Here is a 23834-nt window from a genome sequence, read left to right on the forward strand (position 1 = left end):
GGTTAGTTCTACTGTAGGATAACTGTAGTTGGTTCAATTCCACCCACTCCCATTAGCAAGGGCTGACTTACTGGGCAATTTCTAGTTTGGTGTTTCGAAATGAACTAAACGAAACCAAGCCCCAACAGCAGCTCATAACAACTGGAGTGTGGACTGGATTTGGAAAATGGCACAAATACATGGTGCCTAATGCGCACGGGCTCAGTAGACTATATCTGTGCAATTGCTAATTGGGGATGGTATGGTGATACTATACTGGACTGTTGGTAAGAATTTCACTGTGCATTTGCACTTCGCACATGTGACAATAAATCACAATTGAACCTTGTGTGTGTTCTCTCCCTCTCTCTAATTTCTTTTTTTTTTAATGTTCCACTGTTCATTCTACCTCTAACCCTCTCATGAACCTACCCCAACACCAACCGTGACCTGCCACCGTCAGAGATATTTTCTCCCCTTTCCCTACCCACCCCTCTCCAAACTCTGCAACTTTTCACCCTCCCCCTCCGGCTCCAGCAGAGAACGGTGAAACGGTAATTCCGTTTCCCTCTCCGTGCACGTCGTTGCTCGCATTTCCAGCATGCTCTGCTTTCATTTCAGACTTCCAGCGCCTGCAGTGTTTCTTTCTCGCCACTGCCCAACTCCCATCCCAGCCCTCCCCGTCAGCGTGCAGCAAGAAAGCAGGCTGCAGGATATGGCCAGGCGCCGTTTGTTGCTTTTTTCATACGCACTGACCAAACATGTCACGGGGAGGCAGAGGTGCGCCTGCTGAATGATTGGTGCAAATGGTGGCTGATCTCGCGATAGGATTTTGACAACACGGCAAAAGAGGGAGCTTTTTTTGAAAAAAAAAACCCACAGAGAAGAAACAAACCTCCCCCCCAAACAGCACAATCTGCGGCCGAGTTGCACCCGGTGATTGCATGGTGTGTGTGTTTTGCACGGTGGGGCGAGGAAGATGAGCGAGGAGGAGAAAGCCAGCACGTCGGGGGAGCCGGAGAGGGTCGGGGTGAGTGTGTGGAGCGGAGTCGGGGTTCAGTCAGGCAACGTTCATTGTTGCAATGAATTGTATCAAAGGGGGATGATGGAACGCGGGGCAATGTATCAATGTGTCAATGGAACGCGGGGCAATGTATCAACTGGCGATGTATCAATGGAACGCGGGGCAATGTATCAATGTGTCGATGGAACGCGGGGCAATGTATCAATGTGTCGATGGAACGCGGGGCAATGTATCAACGTTCCACGCCGCCTCGCCACCCGGCCTCGGCCGTGCGGCCACAAGCAGGGGACTGTCCTTCGACCCCCATCCCTTCTGGGGTTGTCATTCCACGCTGATTACTACTACTACTACAGCAGCGCCGATCACCCATCTGCCTTTCCTTTCAAAACCGCTTAACATGTTCGGAGCGCGCTTGGGGGGGTATTTATTGCGTCGGTGGCGGGAGATTGTTCTCTGGTGATCAGCGTTTTTGTTTTGGGGTCATCCTGTGCGTTGTTTTTCACCAGCAAATGGCTGCTGCTGATGGAGGTGGTGGTGGGAGAGAGGGAGGTAGGGAGGGTGGATGGATGGAGCCTGTGCAGTTCAGGCCTAGCTGCCCAATAACGTCAACGCTGGCCACATCGTCTACAAAGCTGAGTTACATGACGTTTGCACTGGGGTTTGCACTGGGGAGGGAGGGAGGGAAAATCTGCAATGACTAGGCAGCTAGCCTGACCACCTTTCCCCTAAATAGGAAAGTAGCAATGTTTTACAAGTTCACTCGTCTCAGAATTCATCCCGTGGAATAAATCATGAGTCTGAAATCATTTGAGCGATTTAAAATTTGTTGGGGGTGAAAAAGAGACCCAGATTGAATGGCCTAATTCTGCTCCTATAACTTATCAACATTATCCAATCCAGTTTAAGAAGAATATTAGTGGGAAACTCAAAACCATTCAAAAGTTAAGACAAGTAACTTGTCTGCCGAACACTTAATAACATATTTCAGTAATTGTTTTAAACTTCAGTAAATTTCAATTCCTCACTTTGTTCATGTATTTACTGACAATCCCTAATTATCCTGAGAGTGTTACCGAGTCTGCAGGGTTTTAGTTATAAGGAGAGACAGGATAGCCTAGCATTTTTTCCCATAGAACCTAGGAGGCTGAGGGATGATCTAATAGAGGTGAAAACTAAGATGAGGGGCCAAGATAAGGTGAACAGCCACATTATTTTTCCACGGGCAGAGAATTCTGAAACTAGAGGGCATAGGTTTAAGATGAGAAGTGAAAGATTTAAAAAGGGCCTGCAGGCAAGTTTCTCACACAGAAGGTGGTGTGTATATGTAATGAGTTATGAAGAAAGAGCACAGTGACACAGCTGGTAGAGCTGCTGCCCTACAACACCAGAGACCTGCTTTTGATCCTGACCGCAGGTGCTGTCCGTGTGGAGTTTGGACGTTCTCCTTTTGACCATGTGGGTTTCCTCCAGGTGCTCCACTCGGTCTCTTCCCAAAGATGTCGGGGTTTGTAGGTAAATTGGCCTCTGTGAAATGTCCGCAGTGTAAACATAGTGGATGCGACTGTGATAACATAGAACTAGTGTGGTTGGGTGATCAGTGGTGACCTTGGACTCCATGGGCCACAGGGGCTGGTTCCATGCTGTATCTCTAAACTAAACTAAACTAAAGAAGAAGTGATCTGATTGAAACATAATTCTGTTATGGGCCAGGCAGGATAAATGTTGAATAGATGTTGGGAGAGTCTAGAGCCAAAAGCCACTGTCTCAGAATAAGGCTGAGATGAGGAATAATATCTTCTCCCATAGAGTTATGAATCTGAGCTTCTTGGCACTGTGGGGCCAGAGTCATTGGGTATATGCAGGTAGATCAAGAAGGGAATCATGGGGAACAGGCAGGATTGTGGACCTGAAGGTATATCAGATCAGCCATCATCTATTGAAAAACAGAGCAGGCTCGAAGGGCAGTATGGACTACTCCTGACCCCACTTCTTATGGGTTGGGTCTTACTCATTTTTTTAGAGATACAGCATAGAAACAGGCCCTTCGGCCCAGAGAGTCCAGACAATCACTTTTGCATCCGCTCCCGACACACTGGGGACATTTTACAGGGAGCAATTAACTTCCAAATCCCAGGAGATAGGAGGAAACCAGAGCACCTAGAGGAAACCCACGCGGTCACATGGTGAACGTGCAAACTCCATGCAGACAAACCAAAGGCAGGAGTGAACTCGAGGAGAAACCATTGAACCATTGTCTCTGGCGCTGTGAAACTGCCACTGTGCCACCCATCAGAATACTTAAGACACAAGCACAGCCTCATATATTCCTTGGGAAGAGCGACAAAGTAGCCTTCACTTTCAGTCAGGAATATCATGAACTTTTTATCTTCAACGTTTTGTTTGATAAACTTAGTCACACGGTTACAACTTTTAAAATAATCAGTGGCACTCATAAACAACATCTGCATAATTTCACAGAATATCCGGGAATTCAATACCAAATATACATTTGGAATGTTGTATGATTTTAATACGTATTAGGTTAGAGCTGTCTACCACTGTACAAGATGAATAGAACAATAATACTCTGATTTTTTCTTACAGCTCTTTGCTCAGATCTGTCCTGCACTTAAACAAGAAACTCCAATTACAAAGGTAGATGGGCAGAATCTGTTCTGCAACACAGTGCATGCATTTAGATATACACAAATGTGTTGTATTTGTTATTTTCATTTCATTTTCAATGTTTTATTTGTACCTGTGGTTTTCCGAAAGAAATTTATTTCTAACTAGACCATGTGGACCCGTTGGGCCCAAACCTCTCCTGCATTGGTGCATCACCCTCCCCTCTCCCTGTTCTCCCCTGCTCTCCCACTCTCCCCCTCCCCCCCCCACTCAACTCCTCCCCTTCCCCTCCCCCACTCCATCCCCCCCAACCCCCCTTATCCTCCTCCCTCCTTCCCCCTCCCTTCCTCCCCCCTTCCCTCCACCCCTTCCCTCCCCCTCCCTCCCGAGGAGATAGATTTAAACTTGAAAATGTGAATAACTTTTAAAATGTAACACCGATTTCAATGACACTTCTTCCATTAGCACCAAAGGGACGACGGTGAGTAAGGTGGGCCTAAAATTGTCGCGCTATTGTGTACTGCTTTGGCTGTAGTTCAGGGACAAACAAACAAGAGTTTTAGTATATAGATTTTGATTTTAAACACTTTACTCCAAGATTTCTGTACTGAGGAAACTTACTTTAAAAAATGAGGTTCAAAATGGTTATTATTTTAGAAAATGGACCCTGGAAAATCTGGTTGAAGGAAAAAAGATGTTCTTGATTTCCCTTTTCCAGTTTTTCAGTTCATACTAATTCATACTTATCACTTTGAATCTCTCATGATGAGGAATGGCACAAGAAATGTTAGGAAACAATAAATTATGCCTTAAATGTATCGGTACCGATATTGTTGCCAACAACTTGCTGTTATTTTATACTCTTGCTGCTTAGACTTTTTTGGTCTCGCATCAAACTAGTGTTTTGTTGTTGTAGTTTAACTTTCTTAAGAAATTTATTTTCAATTTTAATTCTATTAATGAAAACATGGTTTTAGAACATTTTCTTCATATTTATCTTAGTTAATGAAAATACCGTCAGAAATAAACTTTTTTTTGGTTGGCGTTTTTTTGGGGCAGCTTATCAGCGCAGCGCTAGAGTTGCTGCTGTTTGCAGCACCAGCGACCCGGGTTCGATCCCGACTACAGGTGCTATCTGTGCGGCCCTAGTGTGAAACACCTCATCCCGGGCGCAGATGCGGCGTAGACGGAGGAATTGGGAGTAGGGGATAGACTTTTTGCAGGGGACCGGGTGGGAACAAGTGTAGTCCAGATAGCTGTGCGAGTCGGTGGGCTTGTAATAAATGTCCGTCACTAGTTTTTCTCCTGTGATGGAGATGGTGAGGTCCAGAAACGGGAGGGAGATGTCAGAGATAGTCCAGGTATATTTAAGGACAGGATGGAAATTGGAGGTGAAGTGTATAAAGTCAGTGAGTTCTGCATGGGTGCAAGAGGTAGCACCAATGCAGTCGTCGATGTAGCGGAGGTAGAGTTCGGGGATGGGGCCAGTGTACGTCTGGAACAGGGATTGTTCGACGTACCCAACAAAGAGGCAGGCGTAGCTAGGGCCCATGCGAGTGCCCATAGCTACGCCTCTGGTTTGGAGGAAGTGGGAGGAGTCAAAGGAGAAGTTGTTGAGGGTAAGAACCAGCTCTGCTAGGCGGAGGAGAGTGTTGGTCGATGGGGATTGGCTGGTTCTACGGTCGAGGAAGAAACTGTCGTAGAGTAGGAGGGCAGGAGAAATCACAGAGGGGGAGCAGCGAGAGAGCATGTTGCTAAACTCTCGTCGAAGAGAGGAGGAGAACTTCTTCAAAGTGGACATACCTCGAAGAGAAATCGCAGTGGAGCAACCAGTAGTATAAGAAAATAACTGCAGATGCTGGTACAAATCGATTTATTCACAAAATGCTGGAGTAACTCAGCAGGTCAGGCAGCATCTCAGGAGAGAAGGAATGGGTGACGTTTCGGGTCGAGACCCTTCTTCAGACTGATGTCGGGGGTGGGACAAAGGAAGGATATAGGTGGAGACAGGAAGATAGAGGGAGATCTGGGAAGGAGGAGGGGAAGGGAGGGACAGAGGAGCTATCTGAAGTTGGAGAAGTCGACGTTCATACCAACGGGCCGCAAACTGCCCAGGCGAAATATGAGGTGCTGCTCCTCCAATTTCCGGCGGGCCTCACTATGGAGCGACTAGGTTTGTATACACTGGAATTTAGAAGGATGAGAGGGGATCTTATCGAAACGTATAAAATTATTAAGGGGTTGGACACGTTAGAGGCAGGAAACATGTTCCCAATGTTGGGGGAGTCCAGAACCAGGGGCCACAGTTTAAGAATAAGGGGTAGGCCATTTAGAACACAGATGAGGAAAAACATTTTTAGTCAGAGAGTTGTGAATCTGGAATTCTCTGCCTCAGAGGGCAGTGGAGGCCAATTCTCTGAATACATTCAAGAGAGAGCTAGATAGAGCTCTTAAGGATAGCGGAGTCAGGGGGTATGGGGAGAAGGCAGGAACGGGGTACTGATTGAGAATGATCAGCCATGATCACATTGAATGGCGGTGCTGGCTCGAAGGGCCGAATGGCCTTCTCCTGCACCTATTTTCTATTGTCTATTGTCTAATCTACAAACCCGCACATCTTACGGATGCAGAAGGAAACCGGAGCGCCCGGAGGAAACCCACATGGTCACAGGGAGAAAGTGCAAACTCCACTAAGACAGCACCCAAGGTCAGGATCGAACCCGGGTCTCAGCTGATGTGAGGCAGCAGCACTGCCACAAGTGCTGCCCTTTTAAAACAAAAAAGATACAACTTTCAGGCAGAACAATACATTAGGCTGAACATCTACCTCACATTATCTAGGTAGTTAAGAAAGGGTTAATGTTAAGGGATAACACAAATTGGAGGAACAGCACCTCGTATTGGACAGCTTACAACCCAGCGGTATGAATATTGATTTCTCTAACTTGAAGTAACTCTTGTATCTGCTCTCTCTGTGTCCCTCCACCACACGACGTTGCACTAGCCTCAAAGCCGTCTTGTTGAGTCTCATTGTCTAACACTCGTTTTCAGCTAGCTCACAGCTAAGAAGGGCCTATTTCCTTAATCATCGTTACTTTTTTGCATATCTTCTATATCACCGTCTATATCTCTCATTTCCCTTTCCCCTCAGACTGAAGAAGGGTTCAGAAACGTCGACGTTCAGCCCAAAACGTCACCTATTCCTTTTCTCCAAAGATGCTGTCTGATGCTTTTTGTGTCTATCTAAGGGTTAAGCTTGGTTTCCATTCCTGAGAGCTGTTTGTAGCCCAAACATTTCTTAAGTAACAAATGAACAAAATCAGTATGTGGGAGAGGATGTTAGAAACAATTGTGACGTTGGAAGCGCAGAAGTGGGAATAGTGTTTGCCAGCCAACTCCCTGACTCAGTGAGTGAGTAGGTGTAAAAGGATGCCTCTCGTAGGCAGAGTCTTTTACTATATATAAGTTTATTCATAACACTGCACATACATTATGCCCTAGCTGTCCGTGGTCATCACTGGCACTAGAGAGCGAGCTGGAGGTGGGGAAGTTACAATTATACCAAAGACAATGGGGAGTGGTTAGTAGTGGTGAGGTCACTATGTTAAAGGAACATGCACTGATCTACATCCTTCCTCTTGGAAACAAAATGACCACGGCTCATGCGCTAGGCTCAAACTACAAGCAGACTACTCGTACACACCGTACCGGACAGGCGGCCTGACCACTCTCCCAGAGCGGGTGCGCAACCCACCATCCCCGCCGGTCGAAGGAGCAGCATGAACGGGTGCGGGTACAGAGGCCGGGGAACCAGGGGAAGGAGGAGGACTGGGAAGCGATGCACGCACAGGCGAGGGAGGGGTAGGTAGCTGGGGCGACTGCGGATGTACCGGAGCAGGAGGCACATCAGGCACCTTGTAGTGGACGGGAGGCGAATACGGGATCGCGGGGGGCGGTGCAGGTTCGTTTACCAGCATCAGGTGCTGGCGGGTACGACGGTACACGGTGCCCTCGTAGTTGACCAGGTACGACCGTGGAGAGTCAGCATTGCCGACGACCACGGCCAGCCGGTGGTGGCCGGAGGACGACTCCATCCGGACAACCTGACCAGCGAACAAAGGTGGAAGGGGACGGGACGATTTGTCAAAGGAGCGCTTCCGAATGAGCTGCTTCTCAGTGATGCGCTCCCTGACAGCGGCAGGGCTCCGAGCCGTGGGTTTCAGGGATTGCTGGGAGACGGGGATGGGGGGTCTAGTGGTGCGGGACAGGAGGCGCTGCGCAGGGGAACCGAGCGCGGGGTCCCGGGAGATGTTGCGGAGGTTGAGGAGGGCAAGGTACAAGTCCGAACTGTCAAGCCGGCAACGTTCCATCAGCTCCTTAGCGCTGCGGACAGCGCGCTCTGCAAGTCCATTGCTTTGCGGGTACTCGGGGCTGCTGGTGATGTGGCGGAAGTTCCAGCGATTTGCAAAAACAGCAAACTCCGCGCTGGTAAACTGGCTGCCGTTGTCGGACTGGAGAGATGCCGGGGAACCAAAGGTCGAGAAGTGGCGGCGAAGCTTCCCGATGACGGCAGCAGACGTGAGGGACGGCAGCAGGTCCACCTCGAACCAGCTTGAGTAGGAGTCCACCAGGACCAGGTAGTGTTTGCCACGCCACTCGAAAATATCGGCGGCAACAGCCGTCCACGGCAACTCGGGAGCCGGCTGCTGCAGGAGAGGCTGACGCTGCTGATGAGGTAATAGGCTGTTGCAGGCAGCGCAGGCGGAGACCCTGTCCCGGATCTCCTTGACCATGCCAGGCCAGTAAAACTGTGCTTGGGCCTGGGATAACGTGGCCTCCACCCCTGGGTGTCCGTTGTGGGCAGTCTGGAAGTATTGATCTCGCAGCGCAGCCGGCACCACAACCTTGTGGCCCTTCACCACCACACCCGCGTGCAGCACCAGTTCATCCCGAACCAGGAAGTAGGGCACGGCACCAGCCGGCAGGGAAGACCGTCGTTCAGGCCAGCCACGGCGGATGACGCCCGCAAGCTGTTGGAGGTCCGGATCCGCGGCAGTGTGTGTGACCAGGGACTGCAGCTGCCAAGATGGAACAATGTTGACGTTCAACACCATCAGGTCCGCCGATTCGTACGGATGGCGGGAAATGGAAGGTAGTGGGGCGCGGGACAGAGTGTCTGCCACGAACATCTCCTTGCCTTTGCGGTACACGATTTCGAATTGAAAACGCTGCAGCTGCAGCATCATTCGCTGCAGGCGGGACGATGCTGCGTGGATGGGCTTGTTTAAAATCGAGACCAGCGGCTGGTGGTCAGTTTCGATGGTGAAAGTTTTTCCCAGAACGTAGTCTCTGAACTTGGAGCAAGCGAACACCACGGCAAGGAGCTCCTTCTCAATCTGCGCGTAGCGCTGTTCAGCAGGGGTCATTGTTCGAGAGGCATAGGAGACGGGCAGCTGTCGGTCGTCGTAGAGCTGCAGGCAGGCAGCACCCAGGCCGAACCGAGATGCATCGCAGGTGAGGACAATTGGCCTGTTTAAGTCGAAAAACCGCAAAGTCGGGGTCCGCGCGAGTCTGGACCTCAGGGCTACGAAGGCCGATTGGTGGTGAGGGAGCCAGACCCAGGCATTGTCCTTCTTGGTCAGCTCTCTCAGGGGGGCACTTAGTTCGCTGAGGTCGGGTATGAACTTACCCAGGTAGTTGACCATGCCCAGGAAGCGCTGCAGGCCGGGCACGTCAGTGGGAGCGGGCATTTCGGTGATCGCCGCCGTCTTCTCGGGGTCTGGCTTCAGGCCCCCCGCCGTGAAAACGTGGCCTACGTAGGTGACTTCCGCAACGCGGAACCGACACTTCCTTCGATTAAGCTTGAGGTTTATCTCACGAGCCTTGTCCAGGACTTGGCGGAGGTGTCGGTCATGCTCAGCAATGTCCCTCCCATACACCAGGATGTCATCCACGATGATGGCGCACGGCAACCCAGCAAACAGCTGCTCCATCGTACGCTGAAAAACCTCGCTTGCCGAGTTGATACCAAAAGGCATGCGGAGGAAACGGAACCTGCCGAACGGTGTGCTGAAGGTGGTCAGGAAGGAGGAACGTGCGTCCAGCGGGATCTGCCAAAAGGAGCTCTTGGCATCCAGGACCGAGAAAACTGTGGCTGGACCGACCTGTGCCGCGACGTCCTCCACCGTCCGCATGGGGTAGTGCGGGCGTTTAATAGCCAGGTTCAGGTCCTTGGGGTTGATACAGATCCTGATCTCGCTCGCGTCCTTCTTGGCAGCGACCACCATGGTGGAGACCCACTGGGTGGGGGCACTCACCTCCTTGAGGATGCCCAAGTCCACCATGCCACGTAGTGTGGACTCCACGCGGCCCTTCATGGCAAAAGACACACGGTGGGCCGGTCTGACCACTGGGTCGACCCCCGGGTCCACAACGATCTTGTAGGCACAGGGCAGCTTCCCCAGGACGTCATCAAATCGGTCAGGGTACTCGACCAGGGGGTCCATGGGGGCCTGCACCAGGTGGATGTCGCGGTGAAATGAGACCAAACCAAAGTCCTGGCATGCACGGGCGCCCAGCAGGGTGACGTTTTCAGATGCTAGCAGGAGGAACGTGAGGGGCCGAGAGGTATCCAGAACAGTACAGACAACCGTTGCCTTTCCCACGGCAATCAGAACGCCTCCCCCATAGGCATGGAGGCGGGAGTTGTCAGGAGTAACCCTCTCCCCCGAATTTATCTGCTCGAAGAGGCCCACAGACATAACATTGGCAAACGCCCCAGTGTCGACCTTGGCAGGGAAGGAGTGTCCATTGACTGTAACTTGCACGGATGGATCCGTTATCAATGCAGGTGCTCCCAAGAGCGAAAACACCAGAGAGTCTCCATGGGAGGAAGTCGTATCTGAGCCATCGAGGACCTCATGTTGGTACCGGGAACCGGTTGCGTTATCGCTTGCAAGGTTGTTTAGACTCCCTCTAGGAGCAGGGACAGGTCTCCCACGAGAACGACAGGCTGCAGAAAAATGGTTCTGCTTCCCACATGAATTACAAGTTTTGCCCTGCGCTGGGCAAATGTTATACCTGTGTGACGAGAAGTTGCAGTTTGGGCATCTGCGAGGGGTGGCCATAGTGGGCGCGGAGGGGGCGACCCTGGGCTGTGGGTCATTCAATCGCCGGCGGCTGGTGAAATTTATGTCCTGGGGGGCCTGCCGGGATACTGAGCCAACAGCAGAGGCCATTCGTGCGGCATGTATTGCGTCCGTAAGCGACAGGTCAGGCTTCATTAGGAGCTCATCCCGCAGCCTAGAGTTTAGGAGACCGTTGACCAGGACGTCCCTGATCATCTCGTCGGGTGTAATCGTTTGAAGGCGGCACCGCCGAGCCATATGTCTTAAAGATGCAATAAAGGCGTCAACGTGCTCCCCTGGAGTCTGACGCCGCGAGAAAAATTTAAAACGTTCGATGATATTGTTGGTGGGTATGTCGCACAGGGCAGTGAACTTAGCAATGAGACATACCGGGTCGTAGCGGTCCTCTGGAGGGACGAATTGGAACGACGCATAGCGTTCCATTGCCTCCGGACCAGCCAGGTTGAGGAGCAGGTGGGCTTTTATCGCAGCAGTCGCATCAGGATGGGCAATGGCTATATAGTGTTCGTAGTCCCGCTGGAAGACAGTCCAGCGGTGCACGATGTCCTCATCGAAAACGAGCGTGTCCGGACGACGACACGAGGAAGACATGGCAAAGTGGAAGGAGGGGACACAATTGGGAGAAACAAATAATAAAATAAAAAACCGATAAACAGGAGGCGCAAGTCTACCGATCTGACACCATGTAAAAGGATGCCTCTCGTAGGCAGAGTCTTTTACTATATATAAGTTTATTCATAACACTGCACATACATTATGCCCTAGCTGTCCGTGGTCATCACTGGCACTAGAGAGCGAGCTGGAGGTGGGGAAGTTACAATTATACCAAAGACAATGGGGAGTGGTTAGTAGTGGTGAGGTCACTATGTTAAAGGAACATGCACTGATCTACAGTAGGTGAGCCTGCTTATTGCTGCCAGCTCTCTACAGTGCTCCATTGTCCATTATCTGTAACAGGCCCTTACTCATATGTACAGGTGTCCTTATGTCAGGCGTTCATAACCCGGGCAAAGCCTGTAATTATAAATAGGTATTAATGCACAGACAAAAAAACGGCCTGGATTTGTGACACTATCAGGTCTTGAAGTTTCTTCTCTCGTCATGCTTTTCCTTTGAAAGAATAACAGAAGAAGCAACTTGTTATGTTTTCCCAATTGCCTGCAGCCAGCATGATGCTAACCATGTGCAAACAGGAGAATGATAATTCCTAAGGTAGACACAAAAAGCTGGAGTAACTCAGCGGGACAGGCAGCATCTCTGGAGAGAAGGAATGGGGTGACGTTTCGGGTCGAGACCCTTCTTCAGACCGGTTTGGGATAAGGGAAACGCGAGAGATAGACGGTGATGTGGGGAGATAGAGAACAATGAATGAAAGATATGCAAAAAAGTAACGATGATAAAGGAAACAGGCCCTTGTAAGCTGTTTGTAGGGTGAAAACGGGAAGCTAGTGCCACTTGGGTGGGGGAGGGATAGAGAGAGAGAGAGAATGCCGGGGCTCCCTGAATAATAATAATAATAATAATAATCATCATACTTTACTAGCCAAGTATGTTTTGCAACATATGAGGAATTTGATTTGTCACACAGTCATACCAATAAAAAGCAACAAGACACACAAAATACATTTTAACATAAACATCCACCACAGCGACTCCTCCACATTCTTCACTGTGATGGAAGGCGAAAAAAAGTTCAATCTCTTCCCTTCTTTGTCGGGGGTCTCGAACCTTCCAGTGACGGAGCGATCCTGGTTCCCACAGCCGACGGTCGGACCCTCCGCGTCGGGGCGATCAAGCTCCCGCATCAGGGAGAGCTCAGCTCCCCCGCGCTGGGCGATCGGACCCCGGGTCAGGACTGGTCGAACCTTCTGCGACTTTGGAGCTTCCCGACATCAGTCTCTACCCGAGACTGCGAGCTCCTCGATGGTGAAATCCGCAGGCCGCGGTTGGAGCGTCGATCCCAAGCAAGGGATCGCAGGCTCTGATGGTAAGTCCACGGCCCCTCGGTGGGGCTCAAAGTCAGTCTCGAGCAAGGCTGCCAGCTCCGTGATGTTAGGCCGCAGAGCGACCGGAGATACGATCCGGAAAACAATCGCATCTCCGGCAAGGTAAGAGATTGAAAAAAGGTTTCCCCCGACCCACCCCCCACATAAAACAAACCAGAGAACATTAACACATACTTTAAAAACACACTGAAAATAACAAAAAAGACAAAAAGGCAGACAGACCATTGGCGAGGCTGACGGCACCATCTGAAGTGAGAGAAATCAATATTCATTCCACTGAGCTGCAAGCTGCCCAAGTGAAATATGAGATGCTGTTTCTCCAATTTGCATTTAGCCTCACTCTGACAATGGAGGAGACCTAGGACAGAAAAGTCTGTAGGAATGGGAAGGGGAATTAAAGTGGCCAGCAACCGGGAGGTCAGGTTGGTTCAGGCGGGCTGAGCGAAGGGGTTCCGCAAAACGATCGCCCAGTCTGCGTTTGGTCTCGCCGATGTATAAGAGTCCACGACTTGAACAACGGATACAGTAGATGAGGTTGGAGGAGGTGCAAGTGAACCTCTGCCTAGCCTGAAAGGAATAATAATTCCTGTTTATGATACCAGTTTCTATAGATGTCACAACTCTTACTTCATCGCACGATCGCACGACTCAAATTATCTGGAGCTGTTTCCAAACCATGCTGTGATGCACCCCGATAAAATGCTTCCTACGGTGCACCTGCGGAAGTTGGTGGGAGTTGTTGGGGGACTTGTTGAACTTCCTGGGCCTTTTAAGGAAGCAATGACATTGGCGTGCTTTCCCTGCTGGTAGAGACCCGGGCTCGATCCCGACTACGGGTGCTTGTCTCTACGGAATTTGTACGTTCTCCCCGTGACCTACGTGGGTCAAGTCAAGTTTATTTGTCACATACATCTACAAGATGTGCAGTGAAATGAAAGTGGCAACGCCTGCGGATTGTGCTAAACTACAAAACAGAATAGAAAAAAAAAATTTAACACAAAAAAAAAAAATTAATACAGTAAATTAAATTAGTCCCTGGTGATATGAGAGTTAACAATCCTGATGGCCTGTGGGAAGAAACTCCGTCTGAGATCTTTGGTTTCCTCCCACACTCCAAAGACGTACAGGTTTGTAGATTACTTGGCTATGTGGAAATGTAAAATTGACCCTAGTGTGGGTAAGATACTGTTAATGTAAGGAAATCTCTGGTCAGTGCGGATTTGATGGGCGAAGGGCCTGTTTCCGCGCAGTATCTCTAAACTAAACTAAATATTTATTTTTTATTTATTACTTGTATTAATGTCTTATTCAGAGTGTTTATTAGTGATTGTACATCAAAAAACAATTCCCAAATTCAAAGCAAATGATTTCATCAATTACCATATTGATTAGTAGGACTAGATGTTACAATCCCTAAGGTTTGCACTACAATTGACTGGTGTTGTTCTTGGGGGTGACCACTAGGTAATGTTGCTACCATTCAGACACACCATGTTTTAGTATTTGCTTTTTTATTTCCTATTAATGTAATTAATGTAATATAATTGCAAGAGAGAGTCAGATTTAACTCTTAGGGCTAAAGGAATCACGGGATATGGGGAAAAAGCAGGGACGGGGTACTGCGTTTAGATGATCAGCCATGATCATATTGAATGGCAGTGCTGGCTGGAAGGGCCGAATGGCCTACTCCTGCACCTATTTTTAATGGCCTACTCCTGCACCTATTTTTCTATGTTTCTATGCATGATTCATTCTGATTTTTGTTTCAGGTTTTAGTTAAGCTTAAACATTTCACCAAACCTCACACATTTTAACATGTACTTACATTATATAATAATACACCACTATGAAGCATACTCCCAGGCTACCAAAGCCACCATCTATCTTTGGTGCAAACCAGCTTCTGCAGTTCCTTCCTACACATAGGATGTGTTCTTATTGGTTTCAGAGTAGTTGCAGCGGGATAGGTTTTTAACTTAAGAATAAAGTATATCTCACATTAGTTAAATGAAACCATTTAGCTTTATCAATTTAATAAGCATGCTTCTTTTGGCCTTTCTTCCCATTCTAGAACAGTTTAGAGAAGATGCGAACTTTTACTTGGAAGCTGTTTGAGCTATTCAAAGTAGGTAATCATATTAGTACCGCGTTAGGTCCTGAGGAAAAGGAAACGTTAATCGGAGCTACCTGTAACAAGGGTGGCCGTCTTGCAGCACGGAAGTAGCAATGGAAATTAAATATTGCCATTGACGAGATATAAGAAAATAACTGCAGATGCTGGTACAAATCGAAGGTATTTATTCACAAAATGCTGGAGTAACTCAGCAGGTCAGGCAGCATCTCAGGAGAGAAGGAATGGGTGACTTTTCGGGTCGAGACCCTTTTTCAGACTGGAGAAAGGTCTGAAGAAGGGTCTCGACCCGAAACGTCACCCATTCCTTCTCTCCTGAGATGCTGCCTGACCTGCTGAGTTACTCCAGCATTTTGTGAATAAATGCCATTGACGAGATGATCTGAAGGAAAACGAGAAATTAAGTGATAGGAGTAGAATTAGGCCATGCGGCCTATCAAGTCTACGTTATTCAATCATGGCTGATCTACCCCTCCTTCCTAATTCTCCTGCCTTCTCCCCATGACCTCTGACAAATGTGGAGGATACACAGTTTCCTACAAGAGAACGGCCAAATTAACTCTGGAGATGGAGACACTCGGTTGAAGCCCAGGTTATTCCATGCAAGAGCTGTTGTATCTTTTCTCTCATGTTTTGATGACCGAGTGTCTCTTTTGCTGGTTACTTAATAAGGTGTTGCTTTCAGCATTGGTGTTTAGACCAGTAACGTAAGACCGGTGTGTGAATCTTCCTGTGTATCTGTTATTGATAAGATGAATGACCCAATAACGTCGTGGCTTTGTATGTGTACAGAGTGGCTGTGCATTACAGCTGTACAGGGTAGATTAGTTTATTTTATAATTTTATTTGTTTATTATTGTCACATGTACTGAGGTACAGTGAATAGGGCGGCACTGTGCCCTTTGGGGGCGGTGCAGTTGCGCAGCGGTAGAGTTGCTGCCTAACAGCGCCAGGGACCCGGGTTCAATCCTGACTACGGGTGCTGTCTTTACGGAGTTTGGCGGTTCTCCCTGTGAACATGCTGTCTCAAAACTGTTACAATTTGTTTCGTTGGGTTGTTGCTGTTTAAATTAATTAAATTATTGCATCGTATGGGAGGCGCATTCTCAATCTCATTGTACCCCTGTACAATGACAATAAAGATATATTGTATTGTATTGTATGTTGGCCTTCTCTGGGTGCTCCGGTTTCCACCCACACTCCTAAGACGCACAGGTTTGCCGGTTAAAATTGTAAATTGTCCCTAGTGTGTAGAATAGTGTTAGTGTACGGGGTGATCGCTGGTCGGCGCGGGCTCAGTGGGCCGAAGGGCCTGTATGCGCGCTGTATCTCTAAACTAAACTAAACAAAAAGAGAAAAGGCGGAATGGCATAGAGGTCAAGAAGGATGAAGGGGGAAAGTGCATCACAATAACAGGATCCTTTCATGATTCCAATCAACGTTGGTACAGTGCTGTGGCTATGGTTGAAAACTGAAAAGAGAGATTCAAAAATGAGAAGAATGCAGAGGAACGTTGGAGATAGATTCATTAAGTCCTGGAGTAGCTCAGCAGGTCTGCCTGCATCTGTGGAGGGAATGGATCGGCGACCATTTTGGTTGGCACCCTTCTTCAGACCAAATAACATCGCCCATCCGTTCCCTCCACAGATGCCGCCTGACCCACTGAGCCACTCCAGCATTTTTGTGTTTTGCTCAAGATTCCAGCATCAGTTCCTTGATGGAGATAGATTGGTAGTTTGGAAATGGTTGGAAATATGTGCTTTGAGGAGGTGGTGATAGACGTGGTTTTAAAAGGATTGGAGGTCAGCCTCTGAAGAGAGAGTGCCTTTAAAGATGTTGTTAAAGATTTGTGGACATACAAAACAATAGGGCGGCACGGTGGCGCAGTGGTAGAGTTGCTGCCTTACAGCGTCAGAGACCCAGGTTCGATCCTGACTTTGTGTCCTGTCTGTATGGAGTTTGTACGTTCTCCCAGTCACCTGCGTGGGTTTTCCCCGGGTGCTCCAGTTTCCTCCTACACTCCAAAGGCGTGCAGGTCTGTAGGTTAATTGGCTTTGGTAAAATTGTAAATAGTCCCTAATGTGTGTAGGATGGTGCGAGTTTAGGTTATCCTTCCAGTTGGGCTAGTTTATGGATTTCCTTCCAGTTTATGACAAATTTCTGCAGATTAGGTTGTCCGAAGGGGCCTGTTTCTGTGCTGTATCTCTAAACTAAATTAAATCTAATACTTGGTTTTGTTTAAATTAAACTCTTGGTAGAAAGATGGAGTTTACCGGACAGAGGTTTTCTGACCAAAAATGAAGTGTTTGTCATAAACTGGAAGGAAATCCATGGTTATAGAATAGCCATAAGTAGCACATGGAGCCCAAAGAGTAGATGCTGCTTAACTATGTTCATTGTGATCCATTTACGGACACGGTTAACTTGATGAACAATGGATAATAGAGAGGTATATGGGCGGCACGGTAGCGCAGCGGTAGAGTTGCTGCTTTACAGCGAATGCAGCGCCGGAGACTCAGGTTCGATCCTGACTACGGGTGCTGCACTGTAAGGAGTTTGTACGTTCTCCCCGTGACCTGCGTGGGTTTTCTCCGAGATCTTCGGTTTCCTCCCACACTCCAAAGACGTACAGGTATGTAGGTTAATTGGCTGGGTAAATGTAAAAATTGTCCCTAGTGGGTGTAGGATAGTGTTAATATACGGGGATCGCTGGGCGGCACGGACTTGGAGGGCCGAAAGGGCCTGTTTCCGGCTGTATGTATATGATATGATATGATATGATATGATAAGAGTTTTTGTGAACTTTGAGGTTTTCCTTCAGTGAAAGATCTTAAACCTACGACTGATACAGTGTTGTTTTTTTTTAACTTTCAGAGTTACGTCTTGCCGTTGCAAGCTAAACTGGCTCCAAGGAGCTCAAGTACAGGAAGCGATATGGATTCAGAATACGAAGAGAAAATGGTAAGAGTTGATGCTGCCAAATCAGTAAGACGTCCACTTTATGTGTGCTTAGTTACTGCAGACCCTGTGTGCGTTTTTAAAGGGTAAAATATATGAACGTCATTGGGCCAGTATGTATCGGAGTAAGGAAATTGGCAGCTTTTTACTTGAGTTTGTTCCAGGTCCTGCAGAATGTTACTGAGAATCGCCAAATGCCACCTTTCTGACATTAATTTTGCAACAGTGGCACAGCGGTAGAGTTGATGCCTCACAGCGCCCGAGGCCCAGGTTCGATCCTGACTATGGGTGCTTAACTGGACGGAGTTTGTACATACTCCCCATGACTACGACCCCCCTCTCCCACCCATCCTACTGGTCAATGTTCAATCACTGGAAAATAAAGTGGAGGACTTAAGGTCAAGGCTGCTTTACCATAGGGAGCTGAGGGAATGCTGTGTGTTGTGTTTCACAGAGACATGGCTCACCCCCAGACTCAGCCGCCCAGCCTGAAGGTTTCTCCATCGCATGGGCCGATCGCAGGCGTTGGGGAAAGGGAGAGGCGGGGGGCGTCTGCCTCATGGTCAACTCTCCGTGGTGCTCAGACGTGGCAGCTCTGTCTAACTCCCGCTCTCCGCGCCTGGAACATCTGGCGGTGAAGTGCCCGAGGGAATTCACCTCCATCTCCCTGACCGCGGTCTACATCCCACCCCAGGCACGCGTCCGTCTAGCATTGGAGGAGCCGTGGTCAACAAGCACCAGTCAGCGTAACGCGATGCCTTTACCACCATAGCCGGGCACTCCCGAACTACCACCAACATGTCTCCTGCAGCACCAGAGGATTAAACACCCTTGACCACTGCTATACGACCGTCAAGGATGCCTATCGCTCTATCCCTCACCCTCACTTTGGGAAATCCCACCATTCAGCGGTGCAGCTGAAGAGCTCACCCCTAGAGGTGAGGACTGCACAGGGCTGGTCTGGGGAGGCAGAGGAACAACTACAGGACTGCTTGGAGTCAGGAGACTGGGCAATGTTCAAGGACTCGGCAACGGACCAGCGTGAATACGCCACAGTCGTTACAGACTTTGTAAGGAAATGCGTGGATGACTGTGTTCCTACAAAAACCTTCCGAGTGTTTCCTAACCAGAAGCCGTGGATGAATCAGGAGACCCGCATTCCTCTGAGGACCACATCCCTGGCATTCAGGTCTGGTGACGCAGGGGTCTATACGGTCCAGATACGACCCTGACAAGGCCATCAAGAAGGCCAAAAGGGACTTCCGCTCAATGCTGGAGGAATGGGGCGGATGTTCGGCAACTGTGGCAGGGCTTGAATGCAATCGCCTCCTACAAGACAAAACCTGGAGGCAGCTCAAGCGGCAGCGAAGCCTCACCCCCTGACGAGCTCAGTACGTTCTACGCACGCGTTGATAGGGGGAAAACTGATGTGCCTTCCCGAGCCCCATACGCCCTGATGGTATTACAGTCACTGAGGCCGACGTCAGAAGATTCTTCAGGGGGGGGTGAACCTTCAGAAAGCGTCTGGCCCAACCCGGCCGAGTTCTCAAAACCTGTGCGGACCAACTGGCTGGGGTTTTTGCCGACATTGTCAACCTCTTATTACTGAGGTCTGAGTTCCCGCCTGCTCTAAAAGGGCATCAATAATACCGGTCGGTGCCCAAGAAGAGTAAGGTGACGTGCCTCATCGACTATCGACCAGTGGCACTAATGTGCTTTGAGAGGTTGGTTATGGTGCACATCAACTCCTACCTCAACAACAGCCTTGTCCCACTACAGTTTGCCTACCGTCACAACAGGTCAACAAAGAATGCAATCTCACTGGCTCTCCATGCCGCAGTGGACCGCTTGGACAATGAAAACACTTGCGACAGGCCGTTGTTTATAGACCACAGCTCGGCGTTCAATACCATCATCATCTCCAAGCTGGTTGCCAAGCTCACGGATTTGGATAACGTAGAACTAGAGTGAACACGTGGTTAATGGTCGCCACAGACTCGTTGGGTCGAAGGTCCTGTTCCCATGCTGCACCTCTAAACTAAACTGAACGAAACCAATGTGTAGCGTAGGAAGGAACTGCAGGTGCTGGTTTAAACCGAAGATAGGCACAAAAAGCTGGAGTAACTCAGCGGGACAGGCAGCATCTCCGGAGAGAAGGAATGGGAGACGTTTTGGGTCGACAACCTTCTTCAGACTCTTTCAAGTCGAGACCCTTCTTCGGACGAATAGTCGGATTATGATTAATGCTCGGCATGGACTCGGTGGGCCGAAGGTCCTATTTCCATGCTGTTCCTCTAAACTAAACTAAACTAATGTATAGTTGCTGTAGATATAGTTGGATGTATTGTTACTCCTGGTTTGCCAACATTGCTGTAAGTGCGCATTTAGTCACAGCAACCCTGACTTCCTTTTCGCTGCTGGTTTTCCTGTTGCCAGGGAAACCTTATCACCTAGTGGAGCAGTTGAGAAAACCATCTCATGCACCTATTGTGTAAGAAAATAACCAGATGCTGGTACAAATCAAAGGTATTTATTCACAAAATGCTGGAGTAACTCAGCAGGTCAGGCAGCATCTTCGGAGAGAAGGAATGGGCGACGTTTTTGGGTCGAGACCCTTCTTCAGACTGAACTCATGCACCTATTGTATGCTTACAGTCGTATTTGAAGAGCAAGCTATTTTAATTTAGTTTAGTTCAGCCCACTGAGTTCACATTGACCATTGTTCACCCTAGTTCCATGTTACCACACTCTCTCTCTGCGGTTGCAGCTCCTAGACTGTGGAACAGCATCCCTCTCCCCATCAGAACTGTCCCCTCCATCGACTCCTTTAAGTCCAGGCTCAAAACCTATTTCTACTCCCTAGCGTTTGAGGCTCATTGAGGAGGCGCTGTGAACTGTTTGCGTGCTACTGCATGTTTTTTTTTTTTTTCTTCCTTAGTACCTAATCAGATGTACAGCACTTTGGTCAACGTGGGTTGTTTTTAAATGTGCTATACAAATAAAATTGACTTGACTTGACTCTCATCCACTCCCTGCACAGCAGGGACAATTTTACGGAGGCCCATAAACCTACAAAACCCACACGTCTTTGGGTTGTGGCGAGCAATCGGAGCACCCAGACTCCTCGGTGACAGGGAGAACGTGCAAACTCCGCGCGGACAGCACCCGTGGTCAGTATTGAGCCCGGGTCTCTGGTGTAATGAGGCAGCAGCTCCTCCAGCTGTACATCTGTGCCACCCTCGAAGATGTGCAATAGATTTGGAAATATTTTTTCAAATGTTATTATTGTTCTCCAGAGATGCTGCCTGATCTGCTGAGTTACTCCAGCACTTTGTACCCTAACTTGGCATCTTGTTCGGCACTAACATTGTGGGCCAAAGGACCTGTTCCTGTGCTGTGTTCTATTCTATGTTCTATTTCCTACAAATAACGGGTGTGAAATTTGTGCCCCTCTCTCTTAATCTTTAATTTGAACTTGCTGGTAGTTTCAGCAACAATTAAGATGGAGTTCCCAGCGTAGAAATATCTAACACTACAGGGTATAACTCTAAGGTGACAGGGGAAACACTTACACACAATACACAGAGGGTGGTGGGTGCCTGGAACCTGCTGCCAGGGTGTCTTAGTTTTAGTTTGGTTTAGTTCAGAGATACAGCGTGAAACTGGCCCTTCGGCCCACTGGGTCCACGCCGTACATTAACACTACCTACACACACTAGGGACATTTTACATTTATATCAACCCAATTAACCTACAAACCTGTACGTCTTTGGAGTGTGGGACGAAACCGAAGATCTCGGAGAAAACCCACACAGGTCACGGGGAGAACGTGCAAACTCCATACAGACAAGTCAGGATTGAACCCGGGTCTCTGGCGTTGTATGGCAGTAGCTCTACTGTCAACGCCACCTTGTTGCCCTCTATGTGTATGGGGAGAAGGCAGGAACGGGGTACTACTGATTGTGAATGATCAGCCATGATCACATTGAATGGTGGTGCTGGCTCGAAGGGCTGAATGGCCTACTCCTGCACCTATTGTCTATTGACTATAATGTGGTGTTGGAGGCAGATAAAACAGTGGCTTTTAAGAGGCTTTTAGTTAGGCACATGAATATGCGGGGAATGGGTGGAATATGGATCATATGCAGGTTGTGGAGATTAGTTTATCTTAGCGTCGTATTCAGCACAGACATCGTGGGCCGAAGAGCCTGTTCCTGTGCTGTATGCTTCACTGTTCTATCAGTTTTATTATAAATGATATAATAATGTCTTGGTGCAATATATTGTTTCCTCTTTGAACCTATTTAACAAAGATGATTACTGATGCACATGTAGATGTGGTTTCTTTTATGTATCTGGGGAAGTAGAGAGGATGTTTTCAATAGTGCGAGAGTAGGACCAGAGGTCATAGCCTCAGAATTAAAGGATGTTCCTTTAGGAAGTTGAGGAGGCATTTCTTTAGTCAGAGGGTGGTGAATCTGTGGACTTCATTGACACAGAAGCCTGTGGAGGCCAAGTCAATGGATATTTTTAAGGCAGAGATAGATAAATTCTTGATGTTATGTGTGTCAGGGGTTATGGGGAGAATGAGGGAGAATGGTGTTAGGAGGGAGAGATAGATCAACCGTGGGCGGCACGGTGGCGCAGCGGTAGAGTTGCTGCCTTACAGCGAATGCAGCGCCGGAGACTCAGGTTCGATCCTGACTACGGGCGCCGTCTGTATGGAGTTTGTACGTTCTCCGCGTGGGTTTTCTCCGAGACCTTCGGTTTCCTCCCACACTCCAAAGACGTACAGGTATGTAGGTTAATTGGCTGGGCAAATATAAAAACTGTCCCTAGTGGGTGTAGGATAGTGTTAGTGTGCGGGGATCGAAGGGCCTGTTTCTGCGCTGTATCTCTAAATCAAAATCTAAAAAAGAAATCTAAACCATGATTGAATGGCGGAGTAGATGATGGGCCGAATGGCCTAATTCTGCTCCTATCACTATGAATGTATATCACATATCCAAAGCCAAATATTTAAGGAATGGGAGAGTCTCAAGTGTGGCGATGACAGGAGTTCCATTGTGTCAAGTAAGAATTGTCTTTCTGCGAAGAAACGAGGATTTATTTTTTGATTTCTCTGTTACAGAAATCGGACCGAACCAAAAGATTTGAGTTCCTCTTAAAACAGACCGAGCTGTTTGCTCATTTTATCCAGCCGGCCGCTCAGAAGGCTCCTTCGTCTCCACTAAAGTTGAAACTGGGAAGGCCTCGAATAAAACTGGATGAAAAGCAATCACTGCTTTCAGTCGGAGAGTAAGCAATGTTCAAAAACATGCCATTTGGAAAAAAAAACACCTTGAACACTTCTGTCTATCCAATGTCTTTTTAAAGTATGACTGATAGTGCGTTATCATACACTTTGTATCTCTTACTAGTTTTCCATTTAAGCGCTGTACGAACACCATCAAACCCCATAGTTTTTGATCAGTAAGAGAGTCAGGGGTTATGGGGAGAAGGCAGGAGAACGGGGTTGAGAGGGAATGATGAATCAGCCACGGTGTAGATTTGGCCTAATTATGCTCCTCTCACTTATAAACTCATGAATAGCACATTTTGAATTTATAATGATTAGGTGACGATTAACTTTAAATGCTCTTCCCCGTGGTATTCTGACTGACTTGATGGGCCGAATGGCCTTATTCTGCTCCGATCACTTAGGAACTTATGAATAGTAGATTGCACATTTTGAACTCATAACGATTAAGTGACGATTAACTTTAAATGCTTTTCCCCATCGTATTCTGACTGAAAGCGGCAGAATCACAGAAAGACCGAGGCAGAGAGTAGTTTCTGGGACCAGGGAACAAACGTAAACTTATCATTCGCTGCCCAGCTGTGCTCCTCTCGAAATGTGCGTTAGTTATCTAGAACAAGACCCCATCATGTTGCTTTTGAGTTGTAGAACAAATTATTTATGG

General features: G+C 48.3%; 1 protein-coding gene across 1 annotated transcript in view; it reads left to right on the forward strand.

Moving 5' to 3' along the window:
* Positions 1 to 628: 628 nt before the first annotated feature.
* smarca1 (SNF2 related chromatin remodeling ATPase 1) overlaps positions 629 to 23834 on the forward strand; it is a 92970-nt gene continuing 69764 nt past the window's right edge. Inside the window, exons 1-4 of the mRNA XM_078412532.1 lie at positions 629 to 1009; positions 3608 to 3658; positions 17788 to 17874; positions 23003 to 23169. Coding sequence (XP_078268658.1) covers positions 959 to 1009; positions 3608 to 3658; positions 17788 to 17874; positions 23003 to 23169 — 356 coding nt within the window. The 5' untranslated portion in view covers positions 629 to 958. The remainder of the gene's footprint in view (positions 1010 to 3607; positions 3659 to 17787; positions 17875 to 23002; positions 23170 to 23834) is intronic.

This window comes from Rhinoraja longicauda, chromosome 15 (genome assembly GCF_053455715.1).
Source record: "Rhinoraja longicauda isolate Sanriku21f chromosome 15, sRhiLon1.1, whole genome shotgun sequence".
In the NCBI taxonomy this organism is placed as follows: domain Eukaryota; kingdom Metazoa; phylum Chordata; class Chondrichthyes; order Rajiformes; family Arhynchobatidae; genus Rhinoraja; species Rhinoraja longicauda.